This window comes from Glarea lozoyensis (genome assembly GCF_000409485.1).
Source record: "Glarea lozoyensis ATCC 20868 chromosome Unknown GLAREA4, whole genome shotgun sequence".
In the NCBI taxonomy this organism is placed as follows: domain Eukaryota; kingdom Fungi; phylum Ascomycota; class Leotiomycetes; order Helotiales; family Helotiaceae; genus Glarea; species Glarea lozoyensis.
Window position 1 is genome coordinate 743,421 of NW_007360999.1, and position 20,702 is coordinate 764,122.

General features: G+C 45.1%; 6 protein-coding genes across 6 annotated transcripts; 3 read left to right on the forward strand and 3 right to left on the reverse strand.

The window, feature by feature from the left end:
• Positions 1 to 922: 922 nt before the first annotated feature.
• GLAREA_09598 (RING/U-box) lies at positions 923 to 2,167 on the reverse strand (the record flags this gene model as incomplete). Its single annotated transcript, XM_008086194.1, has 1 exon — positions 923 to 2,167. The coding sequence occupies one exon, from the start codon at positions 2,165 to 2,167 to the stop codon at positions 923 to 925; it is 1,245 nt and encodes a 414-aa protein (XP_008084385.1).
• Positions 2,168 to 3,857: 1,690 nt separating this feature from the next.
• GLAREA_09599 (uncharacterized protein) lies at positions 3,858 to 4,229 on the reverse strand (the record flags this gene model as incomplete). Its single annotated transcript, XM_008086195.1, has 1 exon — positions 3,858 to 4,229. The coding sequence occupies one exon, from the start codon at positions 4,227 to 4,229 to the stop codon at positions 3,858 to 3,860; it is 372 nt and encodes a 123-aa protein (XP_008084386.1).
• A 476-nt stretch (positions 4,230 to 4,705) lies between these two features.
• GLAREA_09600 (Calcium ATPase, transmembrane M) lies at positions 4,706 to 8,843 on the reverse strand (the record flags this gene model as incomplete). Its single annotated transcript, XM_008086196.1, has 5 exons — positions 4,706 to 5,064; positions 5,115 to 5,254; positions 5,302 to 8,390; positions 8,437 to 8,738; positions 8,789 to 8,843. 5 exons carry the CDS (start codon positions 8,841 to 8,843, stop codon positions 4,706 to 4,708), a joined length of 3,945 nt encoding a protein of 1,314 aa, XP_008084387.1.
• Positions 8,844 to 10,306: 1,463 nt separating this feature from the next.
• On the forward strand, positions 10,307 to 13,335 carry GLAREA_09601 (Phospholipase D/nuclease; the record flags this gene model as incomplete). Its single annotated transcript, XM_008086197.1, has 8 exons — positions 10,307 to 10,446; positions 10,497 to 10,524; positions 10,575 to 10,727; positions 10,772 to 10,954; positions 11,007 to 11,142; positions 11,274 to 11,553; positions 11,607 to 13,084; positions 13,130 to 13,335. 8 exons carry the CDS (start codon positions 10,307 to 10,309, stop codon positions 13,333 to 13,335), a joined length of 2,604 nt encoding a protein of 867 aa, XP_008084388.1.
• Positions 13,336 to 15,357: 2,022 nt separating this feature from the next.
• GLAREA_09602 (uncharacterized protein) lies at positions 15,358 to 15,998 on the forward strand (the record flags this gene model as incomplete). Its single annotated transcript, XM_008086198.1, has 2 exons — positions 15,358 to 15,581; positions 15,782 to 15,998. 2 exons carry the CDS (start codon positions 15,358 to 15,360, stop codon positions 15,996 to 15,998), a joined length of 441 nt encoding a protein of 146 aa, XP_008084389.1.
• A 3,518-nt stretch (positions 15,999 to 19,516) lies between these two features.
• On the forward strand, positions 19,517 to 20,615 carry GLAREA_09603 (uncharacterized protein; the record flags this gene model as incomplete). The annotated part of the gene is made up of 4 exons (XM_008086199.1): positions 19,517 to 20,077; positions 20,133 to 20,396; positions 20,442 to 20,528; positions 20,583 to 20,615. 4 exons carry the CDS (start codon positions 19,517 to 19,519, stop codon positions 20,613 to 20,615), a joined length of 945 nt encoding a protein of 314 aa, XP_008084390.1.
• Between the last annotated feature and the right edge of the window lie 87 nt (positions 20,616 to 20,702).

Genomic DNA, 20,702 nt, shown 5'->3' on the forward strand with positions numbered 1-20,702 from the left:
ATTGATGGGGAGGTTGTCGCAGGCAAGCTTTCACAGCAAGGATGGATAAGTAGGGATGATTGATGTGAAATGCGGGAGGGGAGGCGGCCATAATTTGTATCTTGTTGCTGGAGTCTGTGCACCTCATATAATCACCAGAAGATTTAAAACTAGATGTATTATTCATTCGTCAGTCTTAATATTGGTTTTGTGATTTTTGTGACTAAGAAAATGTCAAAGGGGAAGACTGTGTCCCAGGCGGATAAAGATGCCCGATAAAGCCTTTAACAATTCCAACTGTCTAATGAACTGGGGTTCACCCGAAAAACGGCCTAGTCTCATCGATGAACGTGCCTACTAAAGGCCAATTGTCATTTTCTCGCCAATGGAAATTTCCGTTCCGAACATAATCAATCTTGGCATATAGTTTCCCTTCTATTGTAGTTTACACTTTTTAGATTATAAAACTCTACTATATCTTCCAATATCAGATACAAGACCCCCCTTCTCTCTTTACTTTTAAACAGATTACTATTAAATTACGGTCAATGCCATTTTAAAACCGTTCCTCATTGTGACCAGCCCATCATTACACCTTGCCCGCACACACACAACCATGATACTATACAGGCCTACTTACTGGCACCATAATCATTATTCACTTGCCTTTTAGTACTATTACTCTTACAGATACACCGAACACCTACTGCCCCTCTGAGTTCCCAACTCTTTCTTTTTATTCCTTTCGCCAGCCGTGTCGCAACGAAGACCCCGTCTACCCTCTGTCAATCTTATTTGCAGTGCGAAACTCACTGGTCCGATCCAGATTGTGTTTTTGTTATCGCCTTCTATTGGAATCGGATCCCTATTTTGCCCTAGGTTTCACACCTTTTCGAAGCGGAGAAACTTCCTCGTACTTTCTCGAAAGCTGTATTTCTCTCTCCTAGTCCTTCGCAAATTCGAAGTTTGCACGGTATAATTCCTCTAATTCATTGTACCATGGAGAAATGTATTCCCGTCGTGCATCCTCGAATGGCCGATCGTCCTCATCTAAACGCAAAGCTGTCGGTCTACCTAGACGTTCTTGTATAGCTTCAGCGACAGTGCTGATTACCGAAGATCGTGTTACCACATCGCTAAACTCTTTTCCAGGGTGTAGTGCAAGCCTAGTATTCGACATTCGAAGTCCCTTGGACTCGAGGAACGGTACAACATCCGTTGCTTGTTGGATCTCGGGAAATCTCAAAGCTAGAACCTTATGGATGTCAACAAATGTCCGGAAGATCCTTTTCCGGGTTAACTTGTCTTCTGGAGGGAGACAGCTTGGAGGAATTAACGCATGAGGATAGCTTCGTTCCCGAATCTTGGTATTCCACAATATGAATTCGTAGGAACGAATACCTGACTTCGAACCACAAGGAATAGACTCAAGTTCTTGGCAGTCACCATCTAGCCGCGATGTAGACTTTTGAAGTAGAGTCTCAACAAACAGTGGCTCATCTCCAGGTTGAATCTCTTTAGCAACGCAAAAGGAAATTCTATCTTTAGACCGCGAGATATCTGTTTCGCGCTTGAACTCCGATGCAAGTAGATCGAGAATCTGGGAAATCCTTTTCGACTGACTAATAGCTTCCGATTGCTTGCAATTAACGGAATGGTTGTGGATACATGACGTTACCTTCAAACCCATTGTCCGTTTCAAATGGATCTCCGTAAAATCTCCCAGTTGGCGAATTTCCAAATATGAAGTGTTTTCTATTACCACTCTATCCCCATCCTCATTCTTACCGGCCAGATATCTGTCTTGAGGTAGTTTTCGGAAGTAATGGCCATCCCAATGATCGTATGAAACTGTAAATTTACAAGGTGGAGGGAGAGACCATCTTATTCTAAGATCTAAACTAGCTCGGCAAAATGGGCAAAGAGCCCACTGACCTGGCTGCTTTTGTTCACTCAGCAATTTTATGAAACACAGTTTACATATTCCATGCCTACAATGACCTGCTCTCCACATAGGACGTTGTTCCGAGCAAGTTTCCAAGCATATGAGACACTCCCTACCGAGCTCTACTGGCCATCTGCCATCGGAGTTTACGGGTTCATAGACACTTACTGCTAGCTTAGTATCTATAGTACTGTCTAGTTCGCTACTACTATTGCTGTTGCTTACTTCGTTTATTAGAGGCATCTTGGCTAAAATATCGAGGATAATGAATCTACAACTATTTACTAGATGGTCAATTTAGGTATTTATTTATACACGTTTTTATTTGCTATTCTAATTGTGTTAGTGAACAGTAATCACATAACTTTCTTTATCTTCATTGTCCTAGACATAACTTTCTTTATCTTTATTATCCTAGTAGACAGCAATTATATAACTGTCTTTAAATATATTAGATTGTCTTAGTAGATAGTAATTAAGTAACTCTCTTAGTACTTGTTCTCTTTTGTAAACAGTGATTTGTGACTAGAACAAAGTTACATAGCCAACGAATTATATCTAACATTGATGGTTCTACGCCCTTCGGTCCCTTTGTTAGTACTTTAAATTGCTATAAAGAAATCTGGTAACTACAATCTCCTTTTAGGTAATGGAATTCGCCTCTCCCCAGATACATACCGTCTTTGTCAGATCGTAAGCCACGCACAGTATTCTTATCTCTGTTCGCTCCCACTTATTCAACAAATATCATAATACGGATTGGACGATCTTCCGTCAGAATCCAGGGCTTAAATGGGGATATACCGTTTTAAAACGAGTTTTCAAGTCTTCTAGTGCTTGGTCTTTAGAACCCTGTCGGATCCACCAGTAAAAGTGCCTTAACAAGCCTTCGAAATGAGAGGGTCCTTAAAAAAAAAAAGTCGGCTAATGACTGTACTTTACAGTAATACCTTTACAGGGCGAACATAGATAAGAATATATTAAGTGCGTCCCAAGGAGAATTTTGCTCCAGTCTTCATTAGTTGAGTCTTTTTTCGTGAACCATGTGCGGAACGTATTTTATGGGTAGGCACAACAAAATATTATCGTCTCCAAGGCGGATCTCAAGAGTATGCTTACCGCTATAGTTTCTTAGCTATTAAGGCGATATCCATAACATTATCTGAGCAGGTCGTGATATAAAAGGCAACCTTAGTGGTAAATAAAAGTCTTCAACTTGCACGCTCGCAACTTTCGCCGACTGAGATATAATGACCATGGCCATGATCCTACGCCCATGCACAGTTTACCAAGTAGCAGCAGCAGCAGTGAAAAAGATAGAGAGCTGTCGTTGCTAGCGGATTTGACTGTGGACTGGTCAGGATGCCTGACGAGATGTGGAGCTACAATGTAAATTTGGATGCTGCGAACGTCTACACTTGAAATCATGAATGGCAATAGAGCGAAAGTTAAGAGTTGATAGATCATAAAAGAACTGTAACGGTGATCGATCGAATGGCTACTAACCCGTAAACTATGAAAAAAAAGTGCATACTTAATGTGATGTTCATTTACGTGAACGTACCATCTACCCCGAAGACGAAACTTGATCTTTCCAATCTGTCATTTCCAAGGGCGCTCTAGAACCATGATAACCTACACGGCCGAGCTTAGTAGCATATTCCTTAAAGCTGTTGTGTGGTACGTCTAATTTCATGGAGGTGAACTTGTCTGGAATAAAATTCAATTGTATCAAGAACATGGATATTTTAGCACGAAATATAAGCCGATATAAGCCATAATTACATATTCTCATGCCTCAGATCCTGACCGCGTCTTTGAATAGCATGGTCCTTCATTATGTCTTTAATTCCGCTCGTGCATGAGCGAAGCGACCGAAACCTTGAACCTGACACCCCTTCCTCATGTATACGCACAACCTATACATCAAACCTCACGAATCAGATTCATACGCCGGCAGCGCATCAACCTCACACCGCAAAACGACTCTAACCAGCATAACAGCCTCGTATTTAGCTTCCTCCTCAGAAAGACAACCTCGACTTGTTTCCCATGTAATAGATTTGATCTCCGCGCTGATAATATCCCCACCGCTGCTTTCGCTAGCTGTGACTTCAAGTACAAACATTTCGACGTTCATCATGTTCCGAACTATGTGCACTGTGATGAGCTGTTCGGTAGCCGTGGGCGAGGTGTAGAAGTACCATTTGTCGTCTTGATCTTCTGGGATGAAACCGGCTTTGAGTTTCTGGAGGTCGGAGGTGCTGAGAGGAAGGTTCCAGGGTGCTGTTGCTGGCTTCTGCATGATGTATAAGTAATCTATCACTAACGTTAGAGTAAGAATCCCCGAATAGTATATAGATTCGGCACGTACCTCCGATTCGTGGAAAGGCAGTTACTATTCACTCTTAGCTGGTAGGAGAAAGCAACAAGATAGAAGCTGAGCTTCTTCTTTGTTTAATTTTTGTTATGTTTGATGGGGAAAGACAACTAAGAGATAGGTCTCGACGGTGAGCTCTTCTGAGCTCAATGCACAGCCACAAACATGTTGGTTGGGTGTGTTGTTTTGCCGAACCAATCTTCCTTCAGAAGATCCAAGTCAGCAAAACCCCATTAAAAGGAGGTATTCAGCAATCACGTATTGCCTTTAACACTCCAGCATAAAAATCCCATACGCCAACTGATTCAGGAATATAAAAAGCGAACAGCGTAATAATACAAAAATAAGTGTCCATTCTATATTAACACTCTAAGATCTATGATACACTTCGATCCCTCCATTTATGCCTTAATCCTCAGTTTCTCCTCCAACTCCTTGATAACCCTCTCAGCCTTCTCCTCTTCCGCTCTAATCTTCTCGGCCAGCGCCTCCTCGGCTCTCTTCTCCTCCCGGCGTATTTGATCCGGTCGTCTAATGGCAATATCCTTAGGTTTGTAGTCGCTGAACAAAAATTTCAGGGCCTTTTCAATGACATAACAGCCTGCGTAGTCAACAATCATGACGGTCGTCATGGTGGTTTTGAATTCAGAGGAAAAAGGTACGAGACGCATCTTTTCGTTGATTTCGGGGATGAATTCCGTGGAGCAAGAGAAGGCGATACCTGTTACGCCGAGAATACCCCAGTACATGCCGCGGTTTTCTGAGAAGGGAGTTAGTGAGAACAGAATATGAAGGTGGCAGGATACTTACCTGATAAAGCTTCGCGGAATGGTCGACCTTGGTAGTTGATAGCAAAGGTGGAAATTTGTTGGATAAGTTGGAGAAGATAGACGGCACTGTTCAAGAGGGAAGGCTGGAACTCTCCTTCTAAATCGATATCATCGCTTCGTCTAATCATAGTTAGTGGTGATCTCTAGGATAGTTATGGAAGACTTACGGAGCAAGTCTATCACAGAATCGCGCAATGTATATCAGGGTGACAATGTGCACCGCGAATTGACCCAAGATGGAGCCAATGATATAGAAGTTGAAAATGTTGGGTTGAGGACGTTCCTTTGACAATCCTTCCACAGACTTGGCACGAGAAATCGACAAGAAGCAGACGCTCATGAGCATACCACTGATTGTTACTTGGCCGTCTCCAAATTTGATACCTTCCAAGTACAGAACACTCAAACTATAGGCGGAAATGAGACAGTTGAGCGCCAGAATTTTGTACATCTGGATAGTTGCAACAAGAGTACAACGACCTTGGCGAATGATATTTGGAATCGCGATGACGTTGCTAAGTTTACTGGTAAATGGTGCAGCAACAGAAGCATCACCGAGTTTGATGGTAGGTGGCTCGTCGTCTTCCTCCATTTCCATCATACTCTGGGTAAACTTCTCGGCCAAGCTTGAAGCTTTCTGCTGTGCTGGAGTTTGATTTTGGGTCTTGGAGTTAATGAGAGCTTGAGCGCCCGGTGTGGTTATAGTCTCTATCTTTTCGGTTTTGCTATCCGCAGCAGTCTCTTTGAGCGCTAGAGTTGTTCCCTTCCGTTCCATTTCTCGCTCCACAGCTTTCTCGTAGTGGGGGTTAGTCGGTCCCGGGGGATAAAGATGGGCGATCAGAACAGGGACTGGAGGCGACGGTTGGTTGAATCTTGTCATCAGTTGAACTTGTTTCTCATACATCTCTTTCATCTTGGTATTTCTGAAATGCTCGGAAATCTTATTGAGATCATCTTGGGAACCATTCAACAGCGCAACGCCGATATGGGCTTGTTTCAGCGCACCAACATCGTTCGTTCCGTCACCAGCCATGAGTGTATAGTAACCAAGATCCTTGAGACCCATCAAGATCTCTTCCTTTTGCTTCGGTGATACACGAGCGTACACCCAAGTATATCGGTAGATTGATGATAAGGCAACCTGGCCCTTGAACTTTGCCAAAGCATAACCAGTCACGCACAAATCGTTGTTTTGAATGATTTTCGGGTCAATAGGTTTGCTAGGGTCGACAGGAATCGAGATTTTGTCGTCAACACTTCTCCATACTAATTTCTCCCCAGAATCGTCATGCTCAGGCGCGTCAAGAATGAGAACTTCTCTGTCAACTATTTCCACCTCGTAGGCGACGTGTACAGCGGTAAGCGGATTGTCTCCGGTGATCATGACTACACGATGACTACTCTCGTTCAGCATGCGGACAGATGATTTGGCGTCTTCTTTTAGTGGGCAGTGGAGCACGAGGAAACCAGCGAAATGTAGATCTGCTTCCACCCTTTCGCGCTTAAGCTCATTGATTTTCTGGCTTCCAAGCTCGGTGTCGGTTGAAAGATGCTTGAATGCGAGAGCGAGAACACGGGAGCCCTTTCTAGTGAAATACTTAAAAGTCTCTTCATAATCCCCAGGTACACTGACCAACATTTTCATTATAGTTTCTGGGGCACCTTTGACACCAACAAAGGTGTTTCGGACCTTTTTACCAGTGTCAGGATGAATCAAGGTAACGGTCGCGACAGAACTTTGTCGTTTCAGCGCAGAAGAGAACTGGAAGCGACGCTTGATTTGAACAGAGTTGGAAGCAGTGCCGTAAGAGGTGCCTTTGACGGATGAAGTATTTTTGCTAGTCAAAGTATCATTTCTGCCAAGAGTCCATCCGAGCGACGTGAGGGTGGCTTTCTCCATCGGATCTCCAACAATATCGCCTTCATCGAGTTTCACAAGAGCGTGTGCAGTGGCGAGGACAAGAGTCGTTTCCAGCCCTGCTTCAAGCACTGGGGTGATATGGCTATGAGCGCCGTCGGTTTCACGTGGTGTATCTGTACCAGACTCCTGGTACTTTTGAAGACCAAGGCCAGCAATTCCCTCAACAACCAAATCTTCTCCAGTCAGAGTCCCGGTCTTGTCAAAGCACGCAACGTCAACGCGTCCGGCGAATGGAATACGGAAAGGCTCGGTACAATAGATTGCGTAACGACTGAGAGCTGCAAGACTGGTGTTCACTGCAAGACTCAACTCCATAGGTAACTCCGGTGGGACAACACTAGTAACGATAAGGACACAGTCCAGAAGAAGCTTGGATCGCTTTCGGTCTTTCTTGACACCTTCATCCCAAACATACCAGGAGGCGGCGATTGCGAAGATCAAGAGGAAAAGGATGAAAAGAAGGGCTTCGGCATTGTTTGCAGAAACACGCTCGGTAGAGTAGATCATGGTACGGACCAAGCTTCCTTGAGAAGTCTCGAACCCAGTCTTGACAACAATAGCCATGGCTCCATTATCCGGAGGTGCTGGCACTCCAGAAGCAACTTTTGGCCGTTCCTCTTCGCTGTTTCCATGAGTGATCTGGAGGACCTTGGTACCGCCGTATAAAAAGGCATTCTTGTCCAGTCCTTCCGGTTCCAACAATGCATCCGAAGGCCTGAGCTGAACCGAGTCCTTTAAGAGAGGGGTACTTTCACCGGACAACATCGCCTCATTGACAATAGCGCTTCCTTCCACCAGAACCATATCACATGCGACTCCGCTGTCTTCCTTGGTACGTCCGACAGATACCAAGTCTCCCGGCAATAGTTTATCACTTTGAGTTTCGGTCCATTTATTCAACCGATAGACCCAGATATCGTAAGGCTTGATGCTCATCCCGCGGAATTCGTTCAAGGTTCTCTGTCTTTGCCAAACAACCGTGCTTTCAAATGCAACAAGCATGAAAAGCGTAAACAGAGAGTAATACCAGTATTCATCCAACATCCATAGTCCTACACAGAAGATTTGAAAGACGAAAAATGGCGCAACCGCGTGCTCCTTGAAGAGTTCGACGAAAGTGGGAACCGGGATATCGAAGGTATTGTCGCCATAATGTTGCTGGATTCGGGAAAGTTCGGATTGGGAGGAAATACCTATCGACTTCTGGAATTGTTCGATTTTAGGTTTTGGCTCGGCGTCAATCGCGTAAGTAAGTGGTGAGAAGGAGCCTTTGGTCTGGTCGTAGAGAAATCGTCTCTTTTGGAAAAGGAAAGAAACATTATTTTTGCCCCCTGCCTATGAATTGTTAGCAGACCTCCAACATGCCGTGGCAGGAACCTACCGTATCGCGGACAATAGAACAGATATCAGGAGCCCCAGCGTTAGCCACAGGCAGAACTTTGATTAACTTGGCTTCTCCGACGCTTTTCACCGAGGTCGAAGTGAAGAGGGATCTCAGATTAACACTCCAGTTTGTGCTGAGCCAGACCAAACTCTGAATGGTGATAATTGTTCCACACCACACAAAAGTCCATTCCTGCCCGCCAATGTGTTTATCGTAAAGGTCCTGCGACAGGTAATATCGAAAGAAGATGGGCCATATTATTATAAAAGGCCAGACGTATGTGTGTAAGGAGAGTGGCACTGGTCTTGGGTCAGAGAGGTTTCGATCCCCAGAGTTGATGGTAACTTACACGGATTATGCAAAGTCGCAGATGCAATCAACGGATTATCCACAAGAGGCGCCATTGCGCATTTCAATCAAGTGAGATGCGCGTCGCGGCTGAAAAGAAGTGTCTGGTCTTGAAGCTCGAGAAATGTGTTCGTTCACGAGTATTTGGGCAAGGCGTTCGGGCAAATCGCGGGCCGTAAATTTTAGTCATCCGAGAATTCGTCACCCTGTTGCCTCTGTGAGAGTAGCCTTCTGAATCTAATGATTAGCAGGAAAAACATAATGAATTTCTAGGTAAGGTGTCTATCTAAGCCAAGGTAGGTCCGTAGGTATGTTCTTATTGTTCTAGGCTTGCGAAAGTGGCTAGTACGCACTATGAAGTGCATATTCACTGCCGTTGGATGTTTTCAGATCCCAGTCACTGAGTACAGATTGGGTTGTGCCTAACCGTGCAGCCGGTGTCCGAAAACTTTACTTTGTTATAAGGTCCTGAAGTTAGGCGGGTTATCAATAACAGATTTGACATATACCAGGTGCCTTGTGTTCGTACAAGTTAGAGTATGGGTCCAAACCTACCTATGTATTGGCAAACTTGCAAATCATATTACCAGAATATTAACTTTTATCTTTACGCTTTATCTGTAATCACATAGCTTAGACAATGTTTATTCGTCCTAGGTGTGTACAGGTAGTCCCTTCTCTCAGAGAACCTGTTCCATCCACACTTCGATATCGTAGGTAGACCTCAATAGAGCGTGACAGAACAAGCTGTAATTTCGAAGGATCCAACATAAGTTACAGTTGAATAATCTATACTATTCGACTCGGCTCAGAAGGGGTATACGTACATACCTATAGCTAAGACATTAATCCGATCATGATCATACAGTCACTACAAAGACCCCAATGATAAAGGCCTGTGGACTCTGCAAGCACGACATAAGCGAGAATATGTTCATTATTAACGACTGCATAAATCGAACTATGGCGCATAATTAAGCTTAAATTATGAAAACTCGACGTCATACTTGCGAGCTGCCAAGTGCCCAGGTGGTCCCTGGAATGTGCTGTGCTCCCTTCTCTTCACGTGCCCCTCCTTCGCAAAGTGCAGTGCAACCCCACTCCACTCCACCCCTCCTTCGTGAAGCCAGAAGATCTTGGATCGCCTTCGCCCTATTACTTCGACGTGGTATTGATTGTCAGCCGGGTTATATGCATGTACCTGCCCATGCACATGCAAGAAGAACCAAGAAATCTGGAATCTGAGACAGCGAGACCAACTCCACCAAGATATTGACATTGACCCAGCCCAGTACGAGAACGAGTATTGCTAGCGCCATATTCACCCGCCGAGATTGTTCTTTTCTTCTCTCCCTTCTCGCCAAGTCAGGTAGTTGTGGCCGTGTTACCCGTTCTACAGCTCTTTGGCCTCTCCTCTCCCATCCTCCAGAGTTCGTTCGTCTTCTCATGATCGCGTCGCGAAGTACCATTTCTCTGTCGCCTCTGCGACCTTACCCCTCAACCTAGCTATCGATCAGCCATGACTACCGCCGGGCCATCCGATGGGGGATCGAATTCAGCAAACCTCAAAGAGAAGGCTAAGCACCCATTTGGTGGGCTGCGAGAAAAGCTACGGGATACGAAGCTGTATGACTTGAAGGTCGGGCTCATTCACAAGAAGTGCGCAAAGTTACTATCATTCTGCGAACAAAATGCTAATTTTTGAAAAGGAACTCCCTAGGAAAGTTTGCCAATCTTGTCAGTTACTCCCGTCGCTATCCTAGAAACATGGCTGACAGAGCACACAGATCAATCCCAACCATCGCCATGACGAAGAGCACGAAAAGGAGACGGACGACAAGAGAACGCGAATCGGCGATGCCCACAGGTACAATTCCTTTGCGCCAGAGCGCCCAGGCAATAACATAAAGTGGTACGTGGATGGGAGAGACTACTTCTGGGTATGTTAGTTCTTCCGAGTATAGAATGTAGTTGACAAGATCAGGCTGTGTCCGTGGCCCTCGAGCGGGCAACCGAGACTATTTACATATGCGATTGGTGGCTATCCCCGGAGCTATTCTTGCGCAGACCTCCTTATTACAACCAAGAATATAGACTAGATCAGATCCTGAAGCGCAGAGCGGAGGCTGGCGTTAAGATATTTGTTATTGTGTATCGAGAAGTCGAGGTAAGCAAGCTTGTCCGGTGTTCACCTAAAATTGAAAACTAACCCCCCAAAGGCCGCTCTAACATGCAACTCGGCGCATACGAAGCACGCTCTTCAAGCTCTGTGCCCCAAGGGAGAGCCTGGCCATGGCAATATTGTTGTAATGCGTCATCCAGATCACAACGTTCTTGAAAATGCCGCAGATATGAGTAAGAATTTTGAGTCCTTAGATTTCCCACCAGTTAAAAATCCACTCATCTACTCGAGCAATGCTACCTTTTTACACAACTTTGCTTCCCTTCCAGATTCTTTCCGAGAAGCTAATAATTGTCTCCTACAGCATTTTATTGGGCGCATCACGAGAAATTTATCGTCATCGACTACAATCTTGCTTTCATTGGAGGACTAGACCTTTGCTTCGGAAGATGGGACTGCCATCAGCACCCCCTCGCAGATGTTCATCCAGCTGGTGTTGCGACAGAGATCTGGCCAGGTCAAGATTTCAACAACAACCGAGTCATGGACTTCCAAACCGTAAACGATTGGAAATCTAACGAGTTGTCTAAAGCTGAATATGGCCGTATGCCATGGCATGATGTTGCAATGGCTGTTGTCGGAGAGTAAGATTGCGCCTTTTAATGATCTGCAGCTCACTACTGACCGGCCAATTTAGCTGTGTTTATGATATCGCGGAGCATTTTGTGTTGCGGTGGAACTTTGTCAAGCGCGACAAGTACAAACGTGACGGAAGATACGACTGGCTAACCTTGGAAGGCCGAGAGTGGGAGGACGAAGACCTTGTCGGAGTTCAAAGGCCCAAGCACCCCGTTGGCGACTATATCCATCACCCTATGACTCCACTGAGTGGAAAAGACGTGGGGGAACAGGGAACTGTTCATGCACAGATTGTCAGAAGTAGCGCAGATTGGTCAAGTGGCATTCTCACAGAGCACAGTATTCAAAATGCCTACAGCGAGCTAATCAGAAATGCTCAGCATTATGTATACATCGAGAACCAGTTTTTTATCACTGCGACAGGAGAAGAACAGGCGCCAATCAAAAACACCATCGGTAAAGCAATTGTGGATGCCGTCGTAAAAGCCGGCAAGGAAGGGAGAAAATTTAGAGTGATCGCTGTGATTCCTTCCATCCCAGGATTTGCGGGAGATCTTAGGGAACCCGCAGCCATGGGTACTCGTGCAATCATGGACTACCAGTACAAATCTATTTGCAGAGGCGAACATTCTATCTTCGAGCAGATAAGGGCCCAGGGAGTTGATCCTAATGAACATATTTTCTTTTTCAATCTTCGATCCTACGACCGACTTAATGTCACCCCAGCCATCAAGAAGCAAGAGGAGGAGTCGGGCGTTAAATACCAGGATGTTCAGCGTGCAGAGGCCGAAGAGATCATGGACACCGGCATTCATGGGTCTAAAGATCAAGATGAGGGGGGCGATGAACACATGGGGCAAAAGAGCGATATCAAGGAAAAGCTCAATATTGATAAACTCAAGATCGGAGATGACGATTCAGGGGATGAGAACTTAGAGGCTAGAACCGACGCCAAACGTAAATTCGAATCCGCTGCAGAAGCTACCGGGACTAACAAAGAGCCGGAAAGTACTGACAGCGTTGCCAAGAATGCTATGCATGAACAGCCAAATCTAGTGGATGAGAAGTGGGAGGGTGATTTAGACTCCGAGGTGGAGAATTGGATACAGGAGGAGCTTTATATCCATGGTAAAGTATTGATCGTTGACGATAAGACTGTGGTTTGCGGCAGTTCCAATCTGAATGATCGATCTCAGCTTGGTCTTCACGACAGTGAGCTGTCCATTGTAATGACCGATACCAAAGTTCTCAAGAGTACTATGGGTGGTCAGGAGTACGATGCTGGACATCATGCTGCAACACTTCGAAGATATCTGTGGAGAGAACATCTGGGTCTTCTGCCCCCACAAGAATTGGACGCTTCAAAAGATCCAAACGCACAGCCTCCGGACGTACCAAATGATCCACAAGAGAATGACACCTACGAATTTGTAGCCGATCCTCTATCAGACGAATTATGGGAGATGTGGACAACAAGAGCAACGAAGAATACTGAGATTTTCAGACAACTGTTCCATGCTGATCCTGATGACTATGGTAAGTCAGCCTCGCAACTTAGGCTCCAAACCTAACACAACTTAGTGAAAACATTCGATGATTACGACAAATTTCTGCCGCCAAAGGGGACGAAATCGGGACATATCTACGACAAGATGATTCCCCCTCACGAAATCCGTGCGAAGCTTGATCAAATCAAGGGTCATTTAGTATGGATGCCACTGGAGTTCTTGAAGGATGCTCCAATGGCCGAGACAGGTTTGCAAGTTAACCAGTTTACTGAATCGTAAGTGATGCTCTGTCTTCCTAACTACCCATTTTGCGGTCCCCTTCTGCGATTCGTTTCTAGTGATAATTCTCTAACTTTATCCTTCAACACAGAATTTATACTTAGATTGTCTTTGATCTACGAGTTACGAATCATTAAACCGCGGGACGGAAGGGCGATGGTCGATGGCAAATACCAGAGCGTGGTGTGGGAAAGGTGAAATAAAATATCTTGGAGTTGGGATTTTGATGTTTATCTGGTCGTTCATGTCAGCTCTTTCGATGGTGTTGTGGTAGGTGGAATCATACATCACTTATCTCAGTATTGCTGGTTACGCAAATAAACTTATCCCCAGTATTTCTTTGGCATGTAACTTCCTAGCATTTTGTCACTCGACGCTTCACCATGACTCGGAAAGTTAATTCAACTTCATTGCTCAGCAGCTCTACAACACAGGTTTTAAGTGAATCAAGGTCGTGGTGGCTTACCCGATTATTCATAGCCGAAAGAGTCGTGACGTTCGCACAGAATTTCGGAAGGATTCGCCAAGATGGCGTGCCGATTTGGTTGTGCCGTTTTAAACGCCGACGAATGCGGTAATAACCAACGATTCGAAAGCCGCTGTTGGGTTGAAAATTGTGCCAATGAGCAACAAAGGATTTTTTGGAGTTGAAAAAGGTCTTGAGCAGGTGAGATGTGCACAAGTGTGTTCCCAGTCTGGCGGGACGTCTGGGTACGGTGACTTAGTGATAACCTTTTCCAAGAGCTACATATTTTCTTGATATGTCTGAGTAAACTACAAAAGTGTCTCTTTTACCAAGAATCAACGTACATATTATGGAAGGAGTGTTGTAGAGTTGTTACAAACCATATTATAATTTAGGGAGTGTCCCGTGGGCCTTACAAAGCAGCTGTGGTGGTCTCGCTTAATTTCTAAGGGAGGTCGATGCAGAGCAATAAATAGCCTGGCTACCTATGTGGTGTCACCAAATTAATAAGCATAAAGAGGGCACGGATGATTAATTTGCACATGCAATGTATAGCCAAAGCCACCACGTATTGAGTGGTTCGCAGATCCTATTGCTGGGAAATCATGGCGGAGGTGGAAGATACATATATACAAGGGGTTCAGAGAGTTGGATGATTTTATACATTGGTCAACAACACACTTATGAGAATCATGATGGAAGCTTGTTTTCTGGATGGTGCGCCGAATTTGGTAAGCCAAGTGGTTCTTTTGTTAAGAACGTGGATGAGCATATGTAAATATCGACGAGGAAAGCGTGATTGATGCTGAATTAGGCATAGCAAGGACAATCCATGCTACGTCCAGTTTCTCAAATACCATTGTATCAAAGCCTTTGAGGATCGATGACGTATCTAGAGGTCTGGAACTGTTGGCGTTTACGCTGAGATTGCCAAAGGAAACGTAATCTTGGATGAATATCCATGATCAAGACTGCACGTTCCATCCAAAATGGCAGCTTGTGCCAACGTTTCCAATCCGCCGTCTTACTATTATCATGAATCTTTTTTGGGGCTTTTACGAAGAAAGTCACTTTGTGCTCCTATTTGATCACGGATAATGCTTCTCCTCTACAAAAAGTATCTCATGGCAGCACCTTCTGGGCTGTGCAGGTTATTTTGAATTATGAGACGGATTGATTTTGGTCTGCCAATTGTCAAAATCAACAAATGGAAGGAGGATATGACTATCTCAGGGATTCTAAAGACGTCAAATTGTTGTGATCATGTCTTGAATGGAATCTTTGGTGAACTTAGCCACGAGAGAGCACTGGAATGGATTTTGGGAAATTCCTTTGACAGCACACTTTGAAGTATATAACTATGATTCTACGGACTTTCAAAAAGCATCATACAGATTCCAGCACAACAAACACCAAAGTCTACTGCACTTACCTTTACATTCTCATTGTCGAAGCCTACTACACATCATCATATCCACCAGCAGCATCCACTTCCTCTACCAACACTCTATTTCAAACTTTCGTTCACCACCCTACAAACACTCTACAGTCACAACATGCGTTTCTCAACCTTGTCCACATTTGGCTTCCTTGGCTTTGCACTTCTCGCGGAATGCAACCCTGTTGGGTTGCCTTTGGAAGCTGACAAACATCCGGCGGTTATCGAACCAAGCGCCAAGAATCCATTGCATTCGCGCGCCGCTCCATCTTGTCCTATGAAAAAGAATAAGGAGAAAGTGGCTGCACGCGCAGCAGGCGTGGAGATACCCTCTTTTTTGAAGTAAGTCGTACTATTCATGTCGAGAAACATCTTTTTACATGACCAAAAGGGGGTCGCTTAGCTAAGCGGCCCCCTTATATATATACCCTCACAAACCTCGTTTAAGAGGTAGAGCTCTTTATCCTTCTACAGACATATTTAGTTGCGTTTGTTTCATGCTATGCATTGTTGTTACCGCATCGGGCTAACTTTATTCCCAGTCGCCGAGTTACCGAGGACGATTGCTTGGATCTCGAGATTAAATACTGCAACAAAGCAGATGATATAGCGGAGCTGAAAGTGGATATAGCGGAGATGACCCCGGGCTCTTCTGCTAAGAAAGCAGCGGAAAAGAGGCTGAAGAAGATGAAGAATTCGCTTGCGCAAATCAGGACCGCATGGGATCGTTGTGAAGATGAATTGGCAAGAGGTCGTTAAAGTTCTCCTCTAGTCAGGTCGTAGTTGGGGATCGAATTCTTATTTTTGAGGACAGTGTTTGATATGGTTTTCGTCGCTGGCGTCTGGAGTTTTCGATTTATAGAGTCCGGAGAGCTTTGGGTCTGTTTCTTAGAAATTGCTTTGTCATTTTGTTAGCTAGAATCTGGAGTTTTTGAATTATACATTTGGAATTTGGAATTTTTCTTCTTCAGAAAATCGGAAACGTGAAATCGCCGTGCATATTTTGTAGCGAACCTATACTAAACTTGAAGTAATTGACAGCTTGGCGTTGGGCAAAAGAAGTGGTTATCGAAGCACGATATTTGCTCAGAACAGTTGACGGCGATATTTCTTCAGTTGAAATTAGTAAATACAATCTTTCTGACTCTCTTTGAAATAAAACAAAGTTTGAGCTACTTGCCAACTCTGAAGTACACCACAAAATTTGTAGAATAGTAATAAGAAGTTCATGCATTCACTTTGTTCTCTTCCAGACAGCTAAATGTTAGCACAATGCTATTCCATGTATTAAAACATCTATCATCTATGACCATTGGCTACATTACGCCCTTCGCCCTGTGACTACTTGAGCAACTCGCTTAATTGTGGCGCCCTGCGCCCTTGCTTCATCGATCTCGGAAGTTGGAACACGACGTCTCGATATATATCTCTTCCACAACACTGCCTTTATTTTTCTCTAAGACTATCGTTCAAAACCCGATCCAAACATTTATACAATAACACAAACCGCGCCTATATCTATACACCATCTTCTTTTATGTTGTAGTCATGATCCCAACCTTTCTTCGAATCCCTCTCGAAATTCGCGATCGCATATATCTCTACGTTATTCGGCAAGAGAACAACTCAATAGCGTCAAGTCAATCTGGCCCGCGTAGTAGAAACCCGCGCGAGCCATATAGCCCCAGTTTCCTTTCTTACCAAATACTTGCCCTGCCTGGTATAGTGTCTACCCTTGGGCTCCTTTCTTCTTGCCATCAAGTTAGAGACGAACTCCAACAAACACTCATCCGAGAGGATCGCAACGAGCTGAAACAGCCAATCTTCAAATTGGACTGCAAGCTTGAACGCCACTTGACCTCACCAACATGGATTACACTACCCACCTCCTTGGTGGCGGCTCATCGCTTGGAGATCGGCATTCGAGTTTTCTATATGCGCTCTTCGAATACAGAACATCTTATCATCCCATTCCTTCGGGTGAATGAGTTGCTACACCGTCTCTTCAATCATGGTCCGCACTTTTGTCAACGATCGCAGCAAGCTCGAGTCTCAATCGATAATCTGACTTTAAACTTCTACGATGAGTTCATCAAGACGAAGGAACAGAAACAGTGTGACCAGATAGCAGACCAACAAGAAAGATCAATGCGTCGGATAGAGCAATGTATTCTGGGACTTGATCTCTATGGATTATTGAGAGGCAGAGTTAAAACTATCAACCTTGAATATGGGACTTATCGTAAAGAGATTCACACCAGCAATATAGCTGATGCTATGGGCCGAACTGAACCGAGATCCAGTAGCCAATGGCTTGCCTGGAAGTATAGGTGGCGTAAGGATGATATGTCCCATCCTTGGGACACCTGAGCTGTCAAACGTGGTTACGTTCCGCCGAATCAAGGTAAGATGAGGTCTTGAGGAATTTTCCGGATCTTCAAATGTTAAACGCGGAGAAGCAAGAACCTATGATACTTCAATCCTCTTCCAGAACTTCTCGACCCGATATGTTGAGTAGGTGAAGAAAAGCTGACTTCTACCACCACGATCACCAGTGTACCGATGAAGACTTTCAAGTTCCCAACAGCCTACAGTCACAAAACATCATTGAGTTCTTCAAAGCTTCGACACAATCATCGCGAGCGAGTGGATGTATTACAAAATTAAACAATACCTCTGTCAAGATTACCAGCCACTTTGATGGCCCGAATATTGCGATCCATCGAATTCGTCTCTGCCTACTCAGTCACAAAGCTTCGAGAATATGTTTGTCCAAGACGTGTCGTTTTATTGTGCGACAGGTTAGACAGCGCCATCACGCCAATTATCTGGAGCTCACCGGCCGGTGTACTTGCTGAGTCGCCCTGCTCTCGTCCTCATTCTCCACCACTGTCGTTTTCTACTTCAGAATGAGAACAGCAAATACACAAAGTCCCTCTAAACGTGTCTCTACACAACCCTACGCCTGGGCATCATGGGATTGCCGATTACGGAAGGGATTCAACGAGCGGTGTCCTGTAGCCTACCCCAAACTGGAATATACTTCGCGGCAAGATCTATCCGGGAAAAAAACATCTATAGCACAGATCCAAGAACACTTCACTCAACTCTCGGGACTCATTAAAGAACCAATGTAATCGAGACACCCAAGGGTTGTTTTGGTTGGAAATTTCTTCCTTGGTATAACCGTTAAAACTATCCCCCTGGTCCGTATGAGCTGGCCTAGATTAATGACAGCAGTTCTTAATTTCTGGTTCCGCATTTATGAGAGAATAATTTCATAAAATTCAGATAATGGGATTCTGAAGAAATTGAGAAGCGCATTAGAGACGCATATATGAACGATACGTGGGATCTGGAGATCTGTTCTCGCTTAAATCCAGGAGGATGCGAATGCAACTCGCTCAACGGGTGCGGCGTTTGTGGTCTGGTAAAAAAGTATCTGGAGCCACTAGAAAAGTCGCGAAGATGTAAAGTGTAGGAAAGAAGTTTTTACAATTGCGAGCTTCACTTATTTTGTTAAGTAAACTCATCTCAGTCGACTTTCTCACGAACTCAAAACCACAGAACATTTCACAAATACACCATACGCCACCATATAAGCATAAAAAACATCTGCACAATCGAATCCCACAACTCAATCGCGTCATCTCACCCGCAATCCTCCCACCTAAACCAGCAACACACGTCGTTTGATCAATCCAAACCACCCCGCCTCCCAACTCCGTTTCACCATCTCGCTTCGCATCTCCAGTCATCATCCCCCAGTTTGACGCCCCCCTCCAAAAATCTTAGTAAACAACCTAACGCGGAAATAAGGAGCTTATTCCAACATTTGCCGCAGGCAGGATGCGTGGATACAGCGTGTGTTTCTGTACTTGCTCCAGATCAATAGCGAAGCGAGGAATGGTCAGGTGATTCCAAACGGCGATGTTGCAGTCCTTGGGTTTCTTAGACAATACTGAATGCAGTTGTGGTTGGGAAGATCTGTTATGGATTTGAAGATCTGCTGGTTTGGCGGCTCGTACGTTTCGATTGATTCTGGTGAGTAGGTGTTTGATGGACGATGTTCTGTTGGTGTGATGGGAGTGAGATAGATATATATCTGTATACACATCTCGAATAATGTTGCTTCTTCATTCTCAACGCACATCTCATTTCCAATCTTCTCATTTTCCATTCATTCGCCAGCTGGTCTGACATTTCATTTCCCATTTATTCCATTCTTTCAATACCTATACCCATTCCAAATAAACCGGCTAGTCCGAATCCTCATCATGCATTTCCCAACCCTCATCCTCGCACTCTCCTCCCTCGCTCTCATAAACGCCTCTCCACTCCCCGGAAACAAAAATGTGGCGCCTGTAAATGGTACCGCACCTGTTAATAGCACCATCATCGCCAGAGGCCAGAAAAACGCTTCGGCTGTCGCGTCGGTGTATACTCTGGATCGCAGAAACGCGCCTGTGGTTTTGGCGAGAGGGCAAAAGGCTCAGAATGCGCAGGTTCAGACTGAGGTTGTTGGGGGAGATGATGGGGCTGCTACCGAACTAGATGCTAACGAGCCGGATACTCCTGGAGATGGTGGGGATGCGAGCCCGGAAGTTCCTGGAGACGATCCAGAAGCTCCTCAAGATGGCGGTGATGCGAGTCCAGAAGTTCCTGGAGATGATGGGGCTGCTACTCCACCACCTGCTGCCGACCCAGAAGCTCCTCAAGATGCCCCAGATGCGAACCCAGAAGACGACGGAGCAGCAACTCCATCACCGGCAGCTGCACCCAAAGCTCCAGCAGCCACTCAAAAAGCCGTTCCAAAAGTGCCCGAAGTTGTCATTGCCGTAACCCCCCAACCCCCTTATATTCTCATGTATTTCAGGACTAATATACGAGTAGGCAAATGCAAACGCAACAGTAGCTGCCAATGCCACGGCTGTAGCAACTCCCGCTGCCGTGAATGGGACTGTTGTTGTTGATGAGGATGTTGCTGGTGAGGATACTGCTAATGAGGATGTTGTTGATGAGGAGGAGGACGCCGATGTTGGTGCACCGGATGTTGTTGACGAGAATGTTATTGATGAGAACGAGGACGCTGATGTTGGCGCACCGGATGTTGCTGTTGAGGATGCTGCTAATGAGGATGTGGTCGATGAAGCTGCCGTATATACCCCTCCACCCCCTTCCCAGATCAATCTAACAATCCAGACCCTCCCCCAAGAAGTCGAAGAAGAAGAAGACCAACCCCTCCCAGTCGCAGCCGTCAAAACACCGGCAAAGACAGGAAAACAAGCCGTATGTGCCTTTTCTCCCCCTTGAGTAGTATTACATACTAACCCATCTCATTAGACCCCAGCCGCGGCGGCCAAAGCTGCGAATTAAGCGATCTTTTGTAAGTGAGGGGAAGAAGAGATGGGAGGATGTTGGAATCGTGGTAGATAGTAGAGATAGGGACACTATAAATATTAT